General features: G+C 40.7%; 1 protein-coding gene across 2 annotated transcripts; it reads left to right on the top strand.

Moving 5' to 3' along the window:
* The first annotated feature begins 5,839 nt into the window (after window positions 1-5,839).
* Window positions 5,840-14,542, top strand: slitrk3a (SLIT and NTRK-like family, member 3a). Of its 2 annotated transcripts, XM_014408639.3 has the most exons (4): window positions 5,840-6,606; window positions 6,919-6,980; window positions 7,231-7,318; window positions 9,184-14,542. In XM_014408639.3, the coding sequence occupies exon 4, from the start codon at window positions 9,242-9,244 to the stop codon at window positions 11,954-11,956; it is 2,715 nt and encodes a 904-aa protein (XP_014264125.1). In that variant the 5' UTR covers window positions 5,840-6,606; window positions 6,919-6,980; window positions 7,231-7,318; window positions 9,184-9,241; the 3' UTR covers window positions 11,957-14,542. The 2 variants fall into 2 exon arrangements, with proteins under 2 accessions (XP_014264125.1, XP_004561432.1); XM_004561375.3 differs by lacking the exon at window positions 6,919-6,980.
* The last annotated feature ends 5,443 nt before the right edge of the window (window positions 14,543-19,985 follow it).

The following is a 19,985-nucleotide window of genomic DNA, read 5'->3' on the forward strand; positions in this document are numbered from 1 at the left end:
GGTTTTCTATATCTAGGAACGTGGAAGAAGCAGAAGCATAGACTAGCGAAATGTAGTGACAAGGGCAGACAAAACAGTGTCCAGTTAAATCATTATTCATTATCTAATTATGTAAGCACTTTACAATAAACTTTGAATTACCACAGGCAGGCTACTGGTTTCCTGTAATGCTGTCAGACGTTTCAGTAACAGTGACAATATTCGTACTACGTTTTACAGTAAGAGCGCTATAAAGATGTTACAAAGCTGTAATGTTCTCGCCAGACAATGACACCTACACTTGCTCTGTTTCACTCAGATTGTGTGTGAGAGAACAAAATGTCGACATCTGTTTTATATTTGGATGCTCTTTTGTCCTGAACTTCATCCGCACTGTTGGGCCAATCACTCAGATGTGACCACATTAAAGTGCTGCTCAGTGGCCAGCACACACAAGCACACAAAGAGAGAGGGAGAGAGTTCATAAACTTAGAAAGAATTCATTGAAGCAAACCCCAATGTGACATTTAACTTCTTCTCTGGCCCTGTATATTTGCAGTGTCTAATCCTGTGAGAGTCCACTTTACAACAGAAACTTATAATACCTGATATAAAAAGATCTACATGGAGTTTAGCTTGATTTCCACGAAGAATTTTATGTGGACTGCCAAAGAATATTGAAAAAAGAAACAATGTTCTGTGGTTCTGAATATTTCAAATTCAATATAAACATTAATGGATCTTTTCAAAGGATTTTTTCTTTGTTGTTTTTAAAGTCAAAGATCTCCCCAGCCACTGTTTCTTAAAACCTAGGTCAGGGTACATTCTCACCCTCACCCATTCTCGCACTCAAATTTCAAACAAGCCCAGGCATTGAACTACAAGACTTTGAAAGAGAATGTTGCTGTGGACTCCTTTTTTCAGACTCCTTATATCTTTAGCCTCTTACTGTAGGCAATCAAGACCTCTTATTATGTTCAATGGATCTGTGAGCCACTGCATAAAGTATTAATTTTCCATCCATCCATCCGTCCGTCCATCCATTTGCAGGAGTCACCAGACTAATGAGAGATGCAAAGACCTCTCTCCCCTGCCAAAAGCTCCTCTAGGTCAATAACATAATCTGTATCCCACAATGGCCATTGACAATGGGTGCAATACACTGCACTCCTGGAGCACCCCCCACAGGATACTCTGAGGGAGTCAGTGAAATGCGCTCTCCAAGTCCACAAAATACATTTAGACTTGCTGGGAAAATATCACCTCAAGTATCCTTGAGGTCTAAACAGATTGTCCAGGGGTTCACAACCAGCCAGAAAGCAGCATTGTTCTTTCTGATTAACATGTGAACTTTCCTCTTTTGTGCCCCACCCTAGACTTTCCCGTGGAAGTTGAAGAGTGTGATTCAGTTGAGGCACCCCTTCTGGATTGCATTCTTAAAAAGGGGGACTTGAACCCCAGTTTACCAGCCAGAGCCATTGGTGCAGGGATGCCAGGAAAACCAGGATGATTCAACAAAATACAGAGCATTGTGAATATTATCCACCAATGGGATTGAATGCTATGAAGTGAATACTATACTATGAATAAATTAAAATGCTATGTACTATACAATATATATACATAGCTTTCTTTCCAAGTATTAATAACATGCATGTGGACTTTAAACAATGTCTGTTCTTTTCATAAAAAAAATTCAGTGCAAAGCATGCAGTACTTCTGCAAGTACTGAGCACGTGAAAAGATATAAAATATAGAACAACAGCTATTTTGTGTTTCTAGTACAGCGGAGAGTACATAGATGTACTACACAAAGCTAGATGGTAAATGGACAGCATTTGTATAGCGCTTTTCTAGTCCATAGGACCCCAAAGCACTTTACACTACATTCAGTCATTCTCCCATTCACACACTGGCGATAGCAAGCTACATTGTAGCCACAGCTGCCCTGGGGCGCACTGACAGAGGCGAGGCTGCCAGACACAGTAGGCACCAGTAGGCAAACAAGGGGTTAGTATCTTGCCCAAGGATGCAGCCTGGGATCGAACCACCGATGTTTAGTGGCTGACCTGCTCTGCCACCTGAGCTACAGCCACCCCAGTGTGTGAAACTTACAAAGAGTGTAGGTCTTTTTTATTATTTAATAATAAAAACCTACCATTAGAGAACACAATAGTTTAACAACGTTTGTCACTAAGAATATTTTGAACATAGGACATATTCTTAATGACAAACACTTCTGTGTAAAGTAAGCTGTTTTTCCCAGCCAACATCAGACTCAAACAGAAAACAAAAGAAAAATATACAGACTTCCATGGTAATGAATATTGTGCATACTGATTTTAGATTTTCTTATAGGTGATGATAATAATAAAGAAATACATTGTATGTTTGTATTGTATGATACAAAATATCAAACTAAATCATGCTATCGTGTGGCACATAAATCTCAGATGGGTTTTTTTTCCTCTCCATTTTTTACCCACATCTTCTTTTGTCAATCTGTCCTTGTTAGTAAGTATAAATATAAGACAAGATAGAACTTGTAGGTGCCTAAAGGAAATCTGTCAGTCATGTAGTAACACTGACAGGCTCATAGGCAAATGGGTATAGCGGCACGGAGACAGACGGACATGAAAGAATGCAGCAGGTTGGCCAAATAAGCAGGCTATCAGGTAGAAAGACTGGCAGGCGGGTGGTCTGGTTGGCAGGCTGCCAAGTTGTGGTGTATGTGGACAGTGAGAAAGGCAGACCAGTGACACATTGGACACACTGACTCCCAAGCAGTCAGGGAGACTGGCATGAGGAGAGACAGCTAGATAGATAGACAGACAGATAGATAGGGAATTATTTGACTGTGCCTTCCACCATCCCTTGTGGTTCACAAAGGACATGAGGTATGTCACTGAAACCCCTGATGACAAGCAGAGAAACGGTAATGGAAAGTTTCAAAAGGTGAAGGCTGAAAAAGAAGGAAAGTTTTTGATGGACACAAAACTTTTTTTAAAACTTTTCTTTTTTTAACAATGCAATAACCCATTAGCTTTTAAAACTGTCAGTTTAAATGCCCAACCATTATCTTAATTTCATGGATATTTTGCATATTTACATGTTATTTAAGCAGTCCTGCTAATCAACCCTTTGATAGGAATGTTTGGTTATAAGTTGCTAAAGCACTGAAAAAATACTTGACATATTATTATTGCTGTCATGTATTATTAAGCATTTATGAAATAAAGACACCCCTTTGCTGTTGTGGGTGCATCCTTTTGTCTATTCATTGGCAGCAGTTTACTACAATACTCTTTATTGTCTCTGATGATTGATGTTGTCGGTGAGGTCAGTTTATTATTCAGTGATAACCTTAATATGTTACCCGAATTCATACTCATATTTTTGCTTTCTCGATCAGCGTCCCTAGAGTGATGACATTGCTTGACAGTGCACTCACCCACTGACCTTTATAAACATTAACAGACCTACCATACCTTTCTAACTGAGAGAAAATATTTTTTTTAATAAATGGAGTTATAATACACCAAATAGATTTAATAGCAGTACACCAGGTAAAGAAACAAAAACCTCAACCAAAGCATTTTTTCTGGTAAATTTAAATCTTGTTTTCATATCTTAACTGATAGTTATGATTTAGCACTACAATACTTTTGCTTCAACATCCATAAACGTATGTCATGGTCCCCTGGTCTTCCTGTGCCAACTTTCTGTTTTCTAGTTGTTTCTCTTCCCTGTTCTTTCTCTCTATCTGTCTCCCTCCTTTCTCAGTATATGTGTACGCATGTGTGTCTGTTTCAGGGGCGAGTTTCCTCCAGGAGCACCTGCCCTCCTGATCTGTACAACTGGAGTTGTCATCAATTTTCTCACCTGCGCACAACTGTTCGTTTCCTGTCTGCTACTTGAGGCTGAAGAAATCCCTCAGTTGATGCCAGATGTTGTACTAACAGTGTTATCCCCCCAACAAACAAACAAACACACACAACCCTGACAAGGATAAGCGGAAGAGGATGGATGGATGAATGGATGGATGCTTCCAGTCTTTGGAGACTTTGAGAGATTATAGTGGAGATAAATATATGGACTTATCTGCCTGTTACCTCATTCCCCAAAACAGCTTTATGAACTTGTTTACTTCCAGTGCTCACATTAAACCTGTTGAGCATTTTTTTCATCTTAGCCTTGACATCGTGACCTCATGTCTTTGTGTTATACAGATTACATTTTTATTATTTACTGTCCTTCTTTGCCCTTCCTGTGACATGATACTTGTCAAACCCAAGCATATCAATGTTTTGCTGTAACATTCAAAGTGGAAGCTCTAACTAGTAGTCTCATTAGCACTGATCTCCAAAGTGTATGTTAGTGCAGCTGTACTGTGAAAAACTCTGGCCATCCATGTCCAGTGAGATGAATGAAGGGTTTGTAGTGGCCTTATGTCAGTCTTTTTGACAGTAGCTGACAGTCTGAAAGGGTGAATGATGGCTACTCATGAAGAAGAATGGCAGTTTTACAGTCCACCAGATGCTCTCACTTTTTTCTATTCTCCTATCTATTTTTGTGTGTCCAATATGTGTCTGTCTATGGGTGTGCACTGCCTAAGGCTTGTGTGTATTTTATTTATCGTTATAGAATGGTGACTGGTCTGGAAAACCAAGGGAAAACACATCAGGCAAAACATTTCCATCATGTCCCACTAACACGTCTGTAACTCCAGAAGTAACTCTTGATAGATGTTTTTTTCTTTGTTGACACCACTGTGTGTTGGTGTCAGTTATTTTAATATGACATGGCGTGAGACAGGCACTGAACTGTGCAGAAATTGGGAAACACATTTACAATATGAATAGGAAGGTTCTCTGTACTCCAAGATTCAACATTTTTTGCTATGAACATCACTATTTATTAACATTGCATATGTGCAGAAAGCATGAATGTCCCCAGAGCTCAGTTTAGCCTGGAGTAATCCACCATGACATGCGTGGTAAATCTCTACAGGATTGTCAAATGGGGAGGTTTGCTTGTCTAATACCATGACAGGACACTTTCAAAAATGACTAAAAAAATAAAAACAAAAAATACAGTTGCGCCTACACAAATAGACTTAATGATTATCAATTTTAGCTAACTTATCCTGCTTTACTCGGAGAGGTACTGAATAATTTTAATAAGACTTGCTACAGCCTTTAAAATACCTGCGCACATTTGAAGTATCCTTTCTCTAAAGTGACTTTAATGTATCATAAATATAATCAGCAGTCGTGTTATGAGAGAAGGATTCCAGCAACCCGATATCGTCGCTGATTTTAGTGACGTTTCATTGCGTAAACTTTTTTTTTTTGCCTTGTGCTGCAACCACAGCTACTGTAACGATAATTCAGCAGTCCGCAGCAATCATCCTCCTCCTTGCAGAGATACAAGAACTTTGCAAGTGCATCCCAGTCGTCTTCGTGAGCTGTGGCTTGGTTTGCCGCTCACAACACGGGCTTGTGTTGCCCGCTGGAGGCGAGGCGGGGGAAGGCACGCAAGTGGATGAGAAAAATGAAGCTTTCTGTGCTTCTCTGTCTCTCTCCCCCGCCTTCTGTAGATAGTCGTGGCCACCCTCTGCGTTTCCACAGCAGTGAGAGGAGGTATTGGCAGGGTGAGGGGCTGCTAACTCCACAATTTGCTCTCGCAACTAACGCCGAATAAATATGCTCAGCGAAAGAACTGAGTATCATTGTGATTATAATTAGATAAGCCTCATAAGGAGAGAGAGAGAGGGAGAGTCCTGACTGTCATCCACAGGTTTCGTAGTTTCACCCAGCCCGCACGGCTCTCGCTCCCAGACTCTCACTCATTTATTTATCTATTTATCCGTGACGCGCGTCCCCGCCGCGAAAGCCCGAGCGCTCCCCACTCTCTCTTCCCTTCCTCTTCTCCTCTCGGCAGCATCCAGAACCATAGAGCAGCCGTCCCCATCACTCGCTTTCCTCCCCTCCTCCTCTTTCTCTCGCCGCCAGATCGCTCTCTCTCTTTCTGCGTCTCTCACCCCCTCACCCCATCCACCTCCCCAGCTCTGTCCCTCATTCCTCTGACGCACGACAGGGAAACATACCCGAGGAAAAAAAGAAAGGGAAAGAAAAAAAGATAGCAGCTGACCCAGCCACAGTCGATATGATCCACAGATTCCTTCTACTGCTGAGCCGGAAAGAAACGCGGTCCTGAAACCGAGAGGAAAATACTTGCACCCAGCTATACCGTTGTTGAGCGCGCACCCGGGGGGCGGCTGTGGAGAAGGAGGGAGGGGGTAAAGTGGTGGAAGGGGAAGTGGACGGACACAAGCCGAGGACTTGCATTTTAAGCAAACTGCTTTGAGAGGGAAAAAATGTAGAGGAGAAAGAAGGGAAGAGAGTCAGAGTAACCGGAGAGTGAGAGTGGCAGAGATCGCATTCCTATCACGTCTTCATTTCTTCTCTCTTTTGCCTCAGCCACTGAGAGATCGAGAGAGAAGAAGAAGAAGAAGAAGAAGAAGAAGAGAGGGCGAGAGATAGAGAGAGAGGGAAAAGGAGAGGAGGGGAGAAGGAGATCTAACAAGATTCAAACTAGTGGTCTTTCCCCGATGCTTTGCAATTGGTGAGTGGTTATAGGCTGTTTCCATGTGCATGTGCATCATATGGGGAGCCTTACGCAGATGTGTGCATGAATGTGTGTGTGTGTGTGTTGCCGTGCTTATCGGTGTCTGCATAGCCACAGACTTCAAAATGGGACAACAAGCGTTCTTCATATATCGAGGATAACGGATCACCGGCATCTAGTTAACTGATCAGTGGTGAACCGATTCGTTCTTTATTCGGAAATTTCCTGCCAATGTCACGACGAAAGCCTACTGCATTATGCTTGGCATGTATTTCAATAAGCGCTCTGCTCTCTGCTCTGTCTTGACAGCAACGGTTTCGTATGTGTGCGCGCGCGCGCGAAGAGGGCATATTCTCTATTTTTTTTGGACTGTAAGTTGTGCAGTATAATAATTTCACCATAACTTAGTATGATTTAAATTCAAGTTTAATCTTTTTCCAGGTTGTACTGGAATTACCACGCAAGATAAGCAGTACTTTTAACTCATCCCCGGCTCATTTACATGCGCATCTCTTCCTCTTTCCATCCTCAATGCCCTCCTCTCTCTCTCTGTGTGTTTCCTCCTGTTCCTTTCTTACGCCTCGGTCACACCCCCCCCATTTCTCTTTCTCGTCCTCACAGCCGGACATCGGACGCTAAGCGGGACGCACCGGGCAACAACAGGACACACTGCAGGAGGATATGTGAAGTTGGAATCCTACTAAACTAAGTACGTATGTTAAACGATCTGATACACCCCAAGGGAATATAAAACGGCGTTTAGTATATACATATATTTTTTTTAAATTTTCTTTAAATTTTATTACTACCTTTTTGGCATCGCATCGGCGCTTTTTTGATCCCCACTACGGAAGTTGAAACGATAAATCGTGGAGGATTATGCACAGAGTTGGGAATGAAAACAGTGATTTTTTCAACGAGGGAATTGCATGAAGGATTTTTTCCCTACTTTTTTCCGTCACATCATTTTTGGGGATTACAAAACATGTTTTCCGTCTTTTTTTTCTTTCGTTTTTTTACCCTTGTCGCTGGGCTTTTGATTTCAGCACCACGGACAGCGTCTTCACTCCCACAGACAGTCGTAGGGCATCTCCCTGGATTTTTTAATGCCTTCGTTTGAACGGAGAGCGCTGTGCGTGCATGTATGAAAAGTCACAGCATTAAGACAAGACGTTCTCTGTGTGTGTGTGTGTGTGTGTGTGTGTGTGTGTGTGTGTGTGTGTTCGAAGGGAGAAGGATGGAGATACTTTATCCCTATTACCGTAAAGATTTGGAAGAATCTTTGATAAGTTTTTTTTTTATTATTCCTTTTAGATGACTGGCTCTATTATTTTTATATAACAAAACATTTTTTTTGTTTTGCAACTGGACATTTTACAATATATATATATATATATATATATATATATATATATATATATATATATATATATATATATATATATATATATATGATCTTATTAATCATATGACGGTTGGATCCACGAAGATACCGCCTTACATCTTAGCTTCTCGGAGCAGCAGATTCGGCCACTGCGTTATTTCGCTTTACTTTTTCCGATTCACATCCAGTCTTCAAATGTTTTCAGTAGCTGAAAAAAAAGTTCAATTGAGGGCATTTTAGGAAAAAAAATACAGGTTTAACTACGCTGGAATAGACACTAATGTTTCAGTTATACAGGGAATTAACCCCAGGCAAAGGGCTGTAATTTCTCGTTTTCTGCAGATCGGATTAACGAAACTATTTTACCTATTTCAACACGTTACTGACGTTTTTACATTTGACAGTGAAGCTGTAGTGGCGTTGTTTACGTATTTTTCAGGCGTATATATTTCTTCTGTCACATTTGCTTGAGTCATAATAGTGATATTTAATTGTGCTGATATTTAATTTTAAGGAGAAAAAAAATAAGAAAGCGTCACAATAATCCGTATTTAGCCCCACTGTGGATACCAAGCGGGCACCTTATCCCGTCTTCATCCAGCGTTAGACCTTCAAAACACCTGCTCCCATTTCCACCAAGCTTTTCTGGACTCTAGTTTATTGAAAGAGGGATTGATGTCCCTGTTATGCAATAAATACTGCGAAGGGGCAACTTATACTCACCACTAACCTCACCCTGCTGTGGTTACCTTCTTTATTCAATGTGATAAAAATATCTCAGGTGATTTTCTGCGTGCTTACCAGCATATTTGCTCCATAACAAATGACTTTTTCCATCATATTTGGTAAAGTTAACTGTCTTAATGTAGAGATTTGTTTGTGCAGCATATTAGCCCTACAAAGATGCCTCACACATATTTTTTAAATACTCTTCAATATTGCAAAATTGAAAGTAGGGTTCCATGATTTTCTAATTCATTGGTATTATTTTCAAGATTTGCCTTGCATTCTACTGAAACTAATGTGACCTCCTCTTCTCTCCTCTCTTCTCTCTATCCCATCTGCCTGTCTTTTTTGACACAAACATTTCTTGGTTGAGGGCATGCGTGTACCTGTATGTGTAATTACGACACCCGCTTCCCTCCCCCACCCCCGCCCTTCCTCCGCTCCTTCTCTGTTTTCTGTTGCAGTGTTGTGAAGTGGCTCTGTCCCTGGAGCCAAGACTTCATCCCTTTGGTGTCAGCAAGGATGCTGTGGGTTACCTTGCTGAGCACCATAGCCTTAGGATGGACCACGCCGATCCCACTACTGGAGGACTCGGAGGAGATCGACGAGCCCTGCTTCGAGCCCTGCTACTGTGAGGTCAAAGAGGGCATCTTCCACGTCCACTGTGACAATAAAGGATTTACAAATATCAGCCAGATCTCCCAGATATGGAGCCGGCCCTTCAAGCTCAACCTGCAGAGAAACTCCATGAGGAAGCTTTACTTTAACAGCTTCCTCCACCTTAACAATGCCATATCCATTAATCTGGGCAACAACGCCTTGCAAGATATTCACGCCGGAGCGTTCAATGGCTTAGGAATACTCAAACGGCTGTTCCTGCATGAAAACAAACTAGAAGTTTTCCGGAATGACACTTTCCTGGGCTTGGATAGTTTAGAGTATCTCCAGGCAGATTACAATGTTATCAAAAGGATTGAAAGTGGTGCATTCAGACACCTTCACAAATTGAGAGTACTTATATTAAATGACAATCTGATTCCTGTGCTCCCAAATTATCTTTTTAGGTCTGTGTCACTCACACATCTGGACTTGAGAGGAAACAGACTAAAGACATTGCCATACAAGGGCACACTGGAGTATATTGGGAGGAGCTTAATGGAAATCCAGCTAGAGGAGAACCCCTGGAACTGTGTCTGTGAAATTGTCCAGTTAAAAACATGGCTGGAGAGAATTCCCTACACAGCTTTAGTGGGTGAAATCACATGTGAATATCCTTTCCACTTACATGGGAAAGACTTAAGGGAAATCAAACGCAGTGAGCTCTGTCCTTTGCTCTCGGATGCAGAGATAGAGGCCAAGCTGGGAATTCCCAGGATTCCATTCAACAATGAGAACACATGGCCTACTAAACCTTCCTCAATGCTCTCCTCCTTTCACAACACAGCCTCTTCTGTGGAATACAAGGAAAGAGTTGTAAAACCCACCAAACGACCTCGACCCACAAAGAACCCCCCAACTCCTCGTAGCATCTACCCAGGCATCAACCAGCCCCCAATTGCAGGTTATCAAACAAGGCCCCCTATTCCAATAATTTGCCCTGCTGGATGTATTTGCAATCTTCATATCAATGACCTGGGGCTAACGGTAAACTGTAAAGAGAAAAGCTTTCATAACATCTCAGAGCTTCTTCCACGGCCCCTCAATGCCAAGAAATTGTATCTCAGTGGAAACCTAATACAGAAGATCTATCGTTCTGATTTCTGGAACTTCTCAAGTTTGGATTTACTGCATTTAGGTAACAATCGGATATCTTATGTCCAGGAAGGCGCCTTTATCAACCTACCGAACTTGAAAAGTTTATATTTGAATGGGAATGACATTGAGAGACTCACCCCTGGGATGTTTCGGGGGCTTCATATGTTGAGTTATCTTTACTTTGAGTATAATGTCATTCGTGAAATACAGCCTCATTCCTTTTCCCTGATGCCAAATCTCCAGCTGGTTTTTCTCAATGACAACTTGTTGCGTTCCCTCCCCACTGATGCCTTTGCTGGAACCAACCTTGCACGTCTCAACCTCCGCAACAATTACTTCCTTTCCTTGCCCGTGCATGGTGTACTGGAGCATCTGACCTCGATTGTCCAGATTGATCTCCATCAGAACCCCTGGGACTGCTCCTGTGATATCATTCCCCTCAAACAGTGGTTGGAAAAGCTCTCCTCTGTTATTGTAGTTGGAGATGTCATCTGTAAGACACCAGAGTTTGCTTTTGGGAAGGATCTGCGTTCACTTGAGGTTGAAGTCATCTGTCCCGAGCTTAAATATTCTTCAGGCCCATCCCCAGCTCTGCCTGGTGGGAATGACTTCACCACAGGGAGCTCTGACATGGGGGTGGCAGGTGGGAGAGGTGCTGTCCCACTGTCTGTCCTCATCCTTAGCCTATTAATCCTCTTCATATCTGCTGTGTTTGTGGCTGCTGGGCTTTTTGCTTTTGTTCTTCGTCGCCGGAAAAAGTTGCCCTTCCGGAAACGTTCTGAGGTAGATCTGACAGGGATCCAAATGCAATGCAGAATTTTTGAGGACCCACCAAGGCAAAGCAGTTCCGGGAACACTGGCACACCAGAGAAACCTACGCAGAGTATGCACACACACACCCATGCTAGTCACACACATGCTCATGGCCACGTCTATGATTACATCCCTCATCCTGTGACTCAGATGTGTAACAACCCCATTTATAAACCTAGAGAAGGGGAGATAGCAGAGGAGGAGAGAGCACAGTTTTCTGAGAAGAAAGACAATGGGAGCAGTAGCAACAGTAACTACAGAACCTTATTAGAGAAAGAGAGAGAGTGGACCCTGGCTGTCTCCAACTCTCAGCTCAACACCATTGTTACAGCCAACCACACCACGGCTGACATGGCAGGATTTCATGAGAATGGAGGGCTCTGCCCAACAGTGATTGACAGTCAGAGGCCCACACCTACTGTTGGTTTTGTAGACTGTTTGTATGGGACAGTACCCAAATTAAAGGACATGCATGTGGCGCATGCACACCCACCAGGCATGCAGTACCCTGATTTGCAGCAGGATGCACGGCTAAAGGAGACGTTGCTTTTCACAGCGGGAAAAGGTTGCTACCCCGACCCGTCCCAAAGTGATTACCTTGAGTTGAGGGCCAAACTTCAAACCAAGCCGGATTACCTCGAAGTCTTGGAAAAGTCTTATCGGTTTTAACATCTCTAGCCCATGGACAAAAAAAAAAAAGACACAACGTCAACTTATTCACTTTGCCACCCTCAAAACAAACTCACCCAAAATCCATGTTAAAAAAATGAAACAAAACAAGCATAAAAAAACCAACTTGAAAATGCAGCATGATATAAAATAAAATATTATATTACAGTCACAATGTTTCCCCCCCAAATCACTTTGGAGGAGAGGCCATTCTCAGATAATTCAATTAAGTGCCTTTTTTTCAGAGTAGCCAGCAATGTCAACAGCCGTTATTTTTATAATATATAAATATCTCAATAAGTCCACGAGAGAGGAAAAGAGAAACAAGAGGGGCACTGGGGAATAAAACATACAAACCATCCTACATCTGTCACTAAAATCCATTTTTATGGAATTACACGATGCTGTACCAGATTCACTGAAGACGCACGGGAGCTGGACGTCTCCCTGATTTTGGGGTTTTTCTTTCTCTCTTTTTCCCCTGACTAGGATGTACAAACACCCGGAGGCCGTGCACATTAAGTTTGTAGGAAATGATCAAAAGAGAGAAAAAAAGAATATATATACATATATATATTAAAATGAACTGCAGTTTGCTGCATGCACTTGCTTCGGTGCAGGAAGTGAGAGGATTTTCTCAGAACTATCCAATGACATTATGAACAGAGATACTGCAACGCATTTACAGTTCAGTGTTCTATTTAATTTTTATATCTTATTAATATGGTTATTACTATTAATGAGGACTTCTGTCTATATCAGGGTGCTTCTCGTAAAAAGGATGCGCCGACGCACGGATGGCAAAAACATTTGTGAATATTACTATAAGACAATGCCGAAGGTTTTCTGGATATTTCCACACACTTTGTTAAGACCCAACCCTTCTCCCCCTTCTCCCCAACCCCCCGCCCCACCCCTCCATTACTTCTGGATTCCCCATCGCCACCCACTAACGGCTTTGTAGGAGGCACTTTTAATGTTTTCTCTCTCACAAAGATTTGAAGAAAAATGTGCATATATTTATTCTGTAATTTCAGTGAAGAATTTAATTGTAAAGGTAATGTTAAATCAGTGTATAGTGATTATGCGTCTGGTATAGCCTTCTTAATAAAAACAAACTCTTCAATCAAATGATGAAAGGCTGAATTGGGCAGGGACGTGTGTGTGGAGCACTACTGACAGGGACTATATTGGGTGTCCTGTTACAAAAAGGCATGATGAAGCTCTGGTCAGCCATCATGAGAAAATGCTGCTAGAGTCAGAATAACAGTGTGCTAGACAAGAATGTAGCGGGAAAAAACATTTAAACTAAGTTCAGCTTAGTGATATTTTTCAGATTAGTACTAAATTTATATACGTTTTAAGTTAAGTGTTGGTAAGATAACCAGATTTATTTATTTTTCCTAAAAATTTTTATGTCTATTCATAGTATTCCCTATGGTCTTTACCTGCTGAATGTCTTAGTGTACCGTTTTTTTCACCTCTACATTGCTGGTCTCAGTTGGATAATACCTGGAGCAAAAATCAAGTGCAATGCCACAACACGTCACGTGAATGCTGCGGGGTTTGAAGTGGATATAGCAGTTGATACCAAATCAGTGAGGCATGCTGCGATTGTCATTATCTAAACGGGTATTGCTGATGTAGGCTAATAAAGAGTAATTGAGAGGGTGAATGAAAACGTGATTGGAAGATGCTCTTTGAATTTGCACATCTAATTTCTGTGACTCCCTCCACAGTAGCAGTGTGGATTCGCTCCACTGGAGGGCGATAAAAAGGTGTTCAGATTCAGTTGGGCATTTATTAGATTTGATGCAGTTATGAGGTGATGCACAAATTGTTCATCCTAAAAGGTCATACAATCTCATATTCAGATGAATGGTCATATGAATTATTTTTAAAGTATATATATATATATATATAAAACAAAGAAATGTGAATAAAATGCAGTGACATAAATTTGATTAACTTCAGTTTCATAACCGCTTAATTTTTTTCACATTTGTTGCCCTTTTGCTCCACAAACATGTGCGTGTGTGTGCACATGCACATGCACATATACATATATATTTATTTGTTGTTGACAACTAATAAATGGTTTAAGGTAAATTAACCTCCATTATTCTGCTCCACAGGACTCAACGTTTGATTAATTTAATGTTTTGTAATAATTCAAATGTCCATGTTTAAGCCTCATTCATTTCTGGGCCCATGGCAGACAAAAAAGAAAAATTAAGAAATATATGGTTGAACCTGCTACATTTGGGTGAAGATGCTATAGAACAGATGCTGTCATAGGATCTTGTGAAATTCTAATTATTAAAAGAAGAAGTTCTGTGTTTTTGATACATTTGTGATCATCTATGGAAGGAAGCCGTGTTTACATTGTTTTGAAAATGGGGATGATATGTACTGGGTTTTGTAGGAATGGTGAGAGTTGGTTCATATGTGTCAGCCTACATTAAGTGAAAGAAAAGTAGCACACCTGATATTTTCCTGTTAAATAAGAATGCCCTTAGCTAGTCAAACAGTCATCTCCAATATCAGTGATCTGGTCTATAAACTCGCATAGTATGTAACATTTTACATTGTGTTGTATTCATTGTTTATTTTCAAATAATTATTGCTCAAATGTGTAGAAGCCACACTCACATAAAGCCTGTAGACGCATGGTTGCATAAAGTCAAGGGTCTTTGTTTTCTGCTTCAGAAAGCTTTTCACTGCTCCCTGATGAAATTTGCTCTTGCTTTAAATTGTATCACTTACACACATATGCAGATACATTTATGCACAAATGCAACTACACACACACACACACACACACACACACACACACACACACACGTATATATATATATATATATATATATATATATATATATATATATATATATATATAGCAACACACATAAAAGCTTCCTTTATCTGACTGACCCTAAGGTCAAAATATATGATCAGCATTTTTAGTGTGCACTCAATTTGATTAAAAATATAATGCATTACATTGTCGACTCGCAAGTCACACCATCATTTCTTTTTTAATGATTCATAAAAAAAATGGGATCACTAATAATTTTGCTTTACCCCAGTATCTTGGCTACCTTTTATCCTAACCCACCCACCATAGTATTTCACAAATGAGTGCTGGGCTTTGTCCCATTATCTCATGCTGAGTGGTTTTATCCCAATAAATCCTCTTGTTATCCTGCGCTAATATCTCCAAGTGATTTCATACTTTAGTGGAATGCTAGATAAAGGCGACCAATAGGAGAACAGGATTGATGCATGTTTCTTTTCCATGTGGAAAATTGCTTTTACCTATTGATGTTGAAATTGGCATTTGAGTTAACCTATTCCTTCTCTCAAGGTTTCTACACCAGCAAGGCTAATGTGGGGTTTTTTGGTGCTGTTTTGGTTTGTTCTTTGCTTTCACTGTGTTACCGTATCTCTGTTTTATGGATTCTTTTCTCTACTTATGTTTTACTGCCTGCCTAAATGCTTCATTGTGATTCTGGGCTTTGGCTCCATCTAATTATTTAAACAAATTCGAAATCATATTGAAGGAGAAGATCTGTGCTGATATTGCAAGAGCTTTTGTTTGTTTCCACCTTAATTTTATCAGGCTATTGATGAAAACTGATTGGTAGTTTACTGGTAATTTTAGACTGACTGCCTTTTTTCATCATGCAGTTATCACAAAAATGTATGAAGTATAATATAATATAGGCAAATGCAAGCAAACGAACACAAATAACAGATAATTCTATTTTAATTGACTGATTTAATCCTTGACCATGGCCGTGCTGTTTCATATGAACTCATTTAAGCTATACCACAAGTTTATTAGATAAGCTTTTGTGGGCTCTCCAAACTACTGAGTTTATTCCAAGCATTTGATGTAAATGTAAGTGGAAAATCTTTATGTTGTATGGAATCAGTAACCCAAAAGTGACTGTGACATGCAGACTTTTATTTGATCTCAAATGGTGTTAGGTATGGTGTTATAGGTGGTATAGTTTGCCAGAGGAGAAGGCAGAGGACATAATGATAGGATGATGGAAGATAGATAGAAAGACACACAGTCAGCCTTGAAGAGCCTGAAATGAAAGAGTATAAAGTACAGAGACAGCGTGTTAGGAAGCAAGGGTTGTGACCATGTATATTTTGCATTTGTGTGTGTGTGTGTGTGTGTGTGTGTGTGTGTGTGTGTGTGTGTGTGTGTGTGTGTGTGTAATGCGTGATATGCTTTCTCCATTTGGGAAACAGAGAATTATCTCCAGTTTGCTGAAAAAGCCAATCTGTCTCTGACCATGGTGCTGAAGTTGCAGTCTATTGCAGGTGCTGTATACAAAGGCACGTTCTACTTTTTATGCATATGTGTGTTGGTGTGTGGTGGGAGACTTGGGTAACGCTCTCTCTAGCCTTTCTATATTTATTTTGTTTCTCAGAGCTTATCTAAGTTTTCTGTGATAATGCTGATGACTCAACTAACTTCTGGTTGTCTTTGTGGTGTCATGAAAGTGCTAAATTTAAATCTGCTGTAGGTTTGGCCATAGCACTAGCATCTGTGAACAGAAAGACTTTTCTTTTACATGATATAAGCACATTTCATTCAATAGTGATGAGCTTAAGTGATTTAAAATAAATCTGTTCTGTGTAGGAATAGAACCTTTAAATATTTATGCCCTCATTTAGAGCTTTGATGTCTGTAACGAAGCATGTTCTCTAATATATGAGCCCAAAATCTCCCATAAGCGTTCAAATGGGTGGAGCTCTGGTGATTGCAAAGCAAGTAGCATATCATTTTCATACTCACTGATGACCTCTTGTGCCTTGTGGATGTGGACATTATTGTCCTAGAAGACTACATTTTCATCTGCATAGAAACATTTCATCACAACAACTTTGTGATGATTTTCAGTGCCTCTGCAAATTAATATAAGCATTAATATAATTAATATAAGGTTTAAGATTGTCCTTTTTCATAAAAAGAGAATTTAAAAGCATAATGAAAAGCCCCCCCCCCCCCCCCCCAAAAAAAAAAAAAAAAAAAAAGCTATAGTTTGCTTACTACTGAGATCATGAAAAACCCTTTAACACATCACTCATCTATGCTGCAGTGCAGGAGCTCAGCTGACCCAGTATGTTGGAGAGAAAGTGAGAGGTGGGGGAGAAAGAGAGAAGAAAGGGGTGCAGAAAATTGTACAGTGAGAGTGAGGGAGAGAAGGTGAATCTCAACCCTCTGCAAGTTCTGCTGCTGCCTTTGCTCTAAAGCTCTGCATTCGTATTGTTTGCTAGTGAATTTCAGGTCCCCTGAGACCATGGCCCACTCTCCTTTCTGAAAATACTGCAAGTTTGGGAAAAGTTGCAGTCATTTGTGCTGCTCAGCAGTGTGCCACAGTTTTAGCTATTGTATGTAAGAAAGATTAACAAATCTGTGTCGTTGTCTCTTTTTTTTTCAGAAAAGAGGAGGGGAGGACAAGAGGCATAATTTCATAAAATAAAATATGGAGCATGGTGTCCCTGGCTGGTGTTCTGAACAGTCCATCTCTCTCTCTCTGTTCCGCAGTGTGGGGCCTACTTTGTGCTTTAGCGTGGAGTAAATTTACTATGGACTGCTGCAGTTGCCTTCTCGTTATTCTGCTCCCTCTTTCCCTCCTCCTTCTAATGAGATGACATTTGCACAAAGTCACTCATCTGTTTCCTCCCATGAGTCCTGATTTCACATGGTTTTCATTTTCCTCTGCCTCACTTTCAACCTGTTTGTTTTTCCATCTAATATTCTACCCTTCTGCCCCCTGGTACAGCTACCCATCCATGTATGTGTTATTTAGTACATATCTACACAAACAGCAAACGGTTTACCTACCGACCTTGATGGTTGTCTGTATGTCTTGGATGGGCAATATTTGACCAATATAAAATGAGTTCAGTTGTAGAGTTGCTTTTCTTTGTCTGACATGGTGGAAATACGTTTTCTAGTAATCTCCAGGGATGAGGCTAGATTACTGAGTGTTTCTGTCTATACAGTGCTAGCCAGGTGCATTGCATTTTAGGGGTTTACAAGTGACCCAACAAAATAGGCAACAATGCTTGAAATGAGAGCCTGCTACCTGAGTAGTTTATTTTGGACATCAAATACATGACTCTCTGCTGGGCTGCTGTGTTTCTTGATGTTGCAGACAACAAAAAAAAGGTACATATGATTCCATGATGTTATTGGAACTTTAAATGGAATTCTTTCATCGACTATTTATACTTTTTTTTAGAGAGAAATTAAGTTCAATATAAGGGAGACTAGTTTCTCTTGTGCTTCTGTGTAGTGGTTTGACATTCAGCTGCTCCACTCAGATCATGAATAGTTTAGTTGGCCAAGGTCACCCGCTGGTTGCTTGTTTAGCTGATGTGCCTGGTTGTTTAAGTGCATAATGTAAAAGCTGCCTTCAGGGGGTTGATTGCTGATGCAGATTTAGAGATGTTTGGCATTCAGAGATTTAGTGAAAGCGAAATGTAGCTGCTGATTTAAAGATAAAAGCATCAAAGCATGTGTTTAATTTCTGCCAGTACACCCAGCCTTGAATGGTGCAATGCCGACCTCTGTGCCAGCATACCGTGCTTATTTGAGTGACATTGCAATTGTGAATGAGGAGCAAAAGAAGTTAGAGGGAAGCAGAGATGATGACTGAAGAAGAAGCGAGAAATGGAAGAAAAAAGAGGGGAAGTAGAGATGAAGGGAGAGGGTCGGGTCTTTCTCTATCTGCTTTTTCCACAGTACAGATTATGGTGCACTTGCTGGCTGCTCAAGTTGTGTGACTATGGATGGAACATCCCACACTAATGCTTTAAATATGTACTGCAGAGTAAAGCAAATTAGATTTGCATGTGATATAAATGATTTATGTTTTTTCCAGGGTTACCGTCGAGCAAACCTGAATTTACGAGGTCAATTGATGTATACATTCAAATGTAATTATTCTACATGAATATTGCTTTTATACATATGAATAGAATGTATAGCTTATTTGTGTGTGTGTGTGTTTGTGTGTATGTTGTTGGCTTGGACTGTTCAATTGGCTTGCTTACTTCCATTAGTCTGAGGCTATGGCAATTGTACAGAGAGAGGGCAAGTGGTGGAGGAGGAGGCAAGTGAGCAGTAATAGGGGGAAAAGAGTGATGTAGGACATATGGCAGAAGACAGAAAGGGCAGAGGTATGCCTAACAGGCTGGCATAGAGGGAATAAATAACATGTGTGTTTTGATCTTTCACTGGAATATCTGGTATCTGTTATGTTTCCCCCATGAGGCACAGCACGTTGTTCATTTGCGTCTACTGCTAATGTCGTAATGTCTTAAGAAGCCTAATGGTAGTTAAGTTACTGTGTTACAGGTTGTGTTTTAGAGCCCCGGTAGAGCTGCAGATATTTTTATTTTATTTATTAATGTGGGTGTGTGTATGTGTTGATAGGGTGGGCTTGTCAGGGTGGGGGGTTCATTTGACTTACCAGTGAAGAAAACTGGTGTGTTCCCCACTGATCTAATGTTAGTCAAACATTTCTGCTTGGTTAGTGAGCATAATGATACTCATATATTATGTGTGTGTGAGTGTGTGTAATGATGTGGAGCTGTTATGCTTGTTAAAGTGCTCTGTAAAAACTACTACAGCAGAGAGAGAGAGGGGTTTGTGGAGAGTTTTGCCTAATGTGCAGGGATTGCTTGTGTTGTTAGTGTCATCTGAACAATGGAGGAGTTAGCTTAATTAAGGCCTGGCGGTTTGAGAGGATCAGCGCACCCTCACAAACACACTTCGATACACTTCAATAGGTTATAAGAGTAGTGTACCCCCTCCCCACCCCCCGCAATATCATCTTTGGAATTTATGGAGAAGCCTACAAGTGTGAACTCAGGAGAGCTTGTGTTTCGTATGGTCACTGTTAAGTGATTGTATCATTTCTGTGGTGGTGTAAATAGAGTCACACCAACAGGGTGAACTTGAAGGTAAGCGATTTTTTTTTTTCATTTAAAGGCATCA

This window comes from Maylandia zebra, linkage group LG14 (genome assembly GCF_041146795.1).
Source record: "Maylandia zebra isolate NMK-2024a linkage group LG14, Mzebra_GT3a, whole genome shotgun sequence".
Classification (NCBI taxonomy): domain Eukaryota; kingdom Metazoa; phylum Chordata; class Actinopteri; order Cichliformes; family Cichlidae; genus Maylandia; species Maylandia zebra.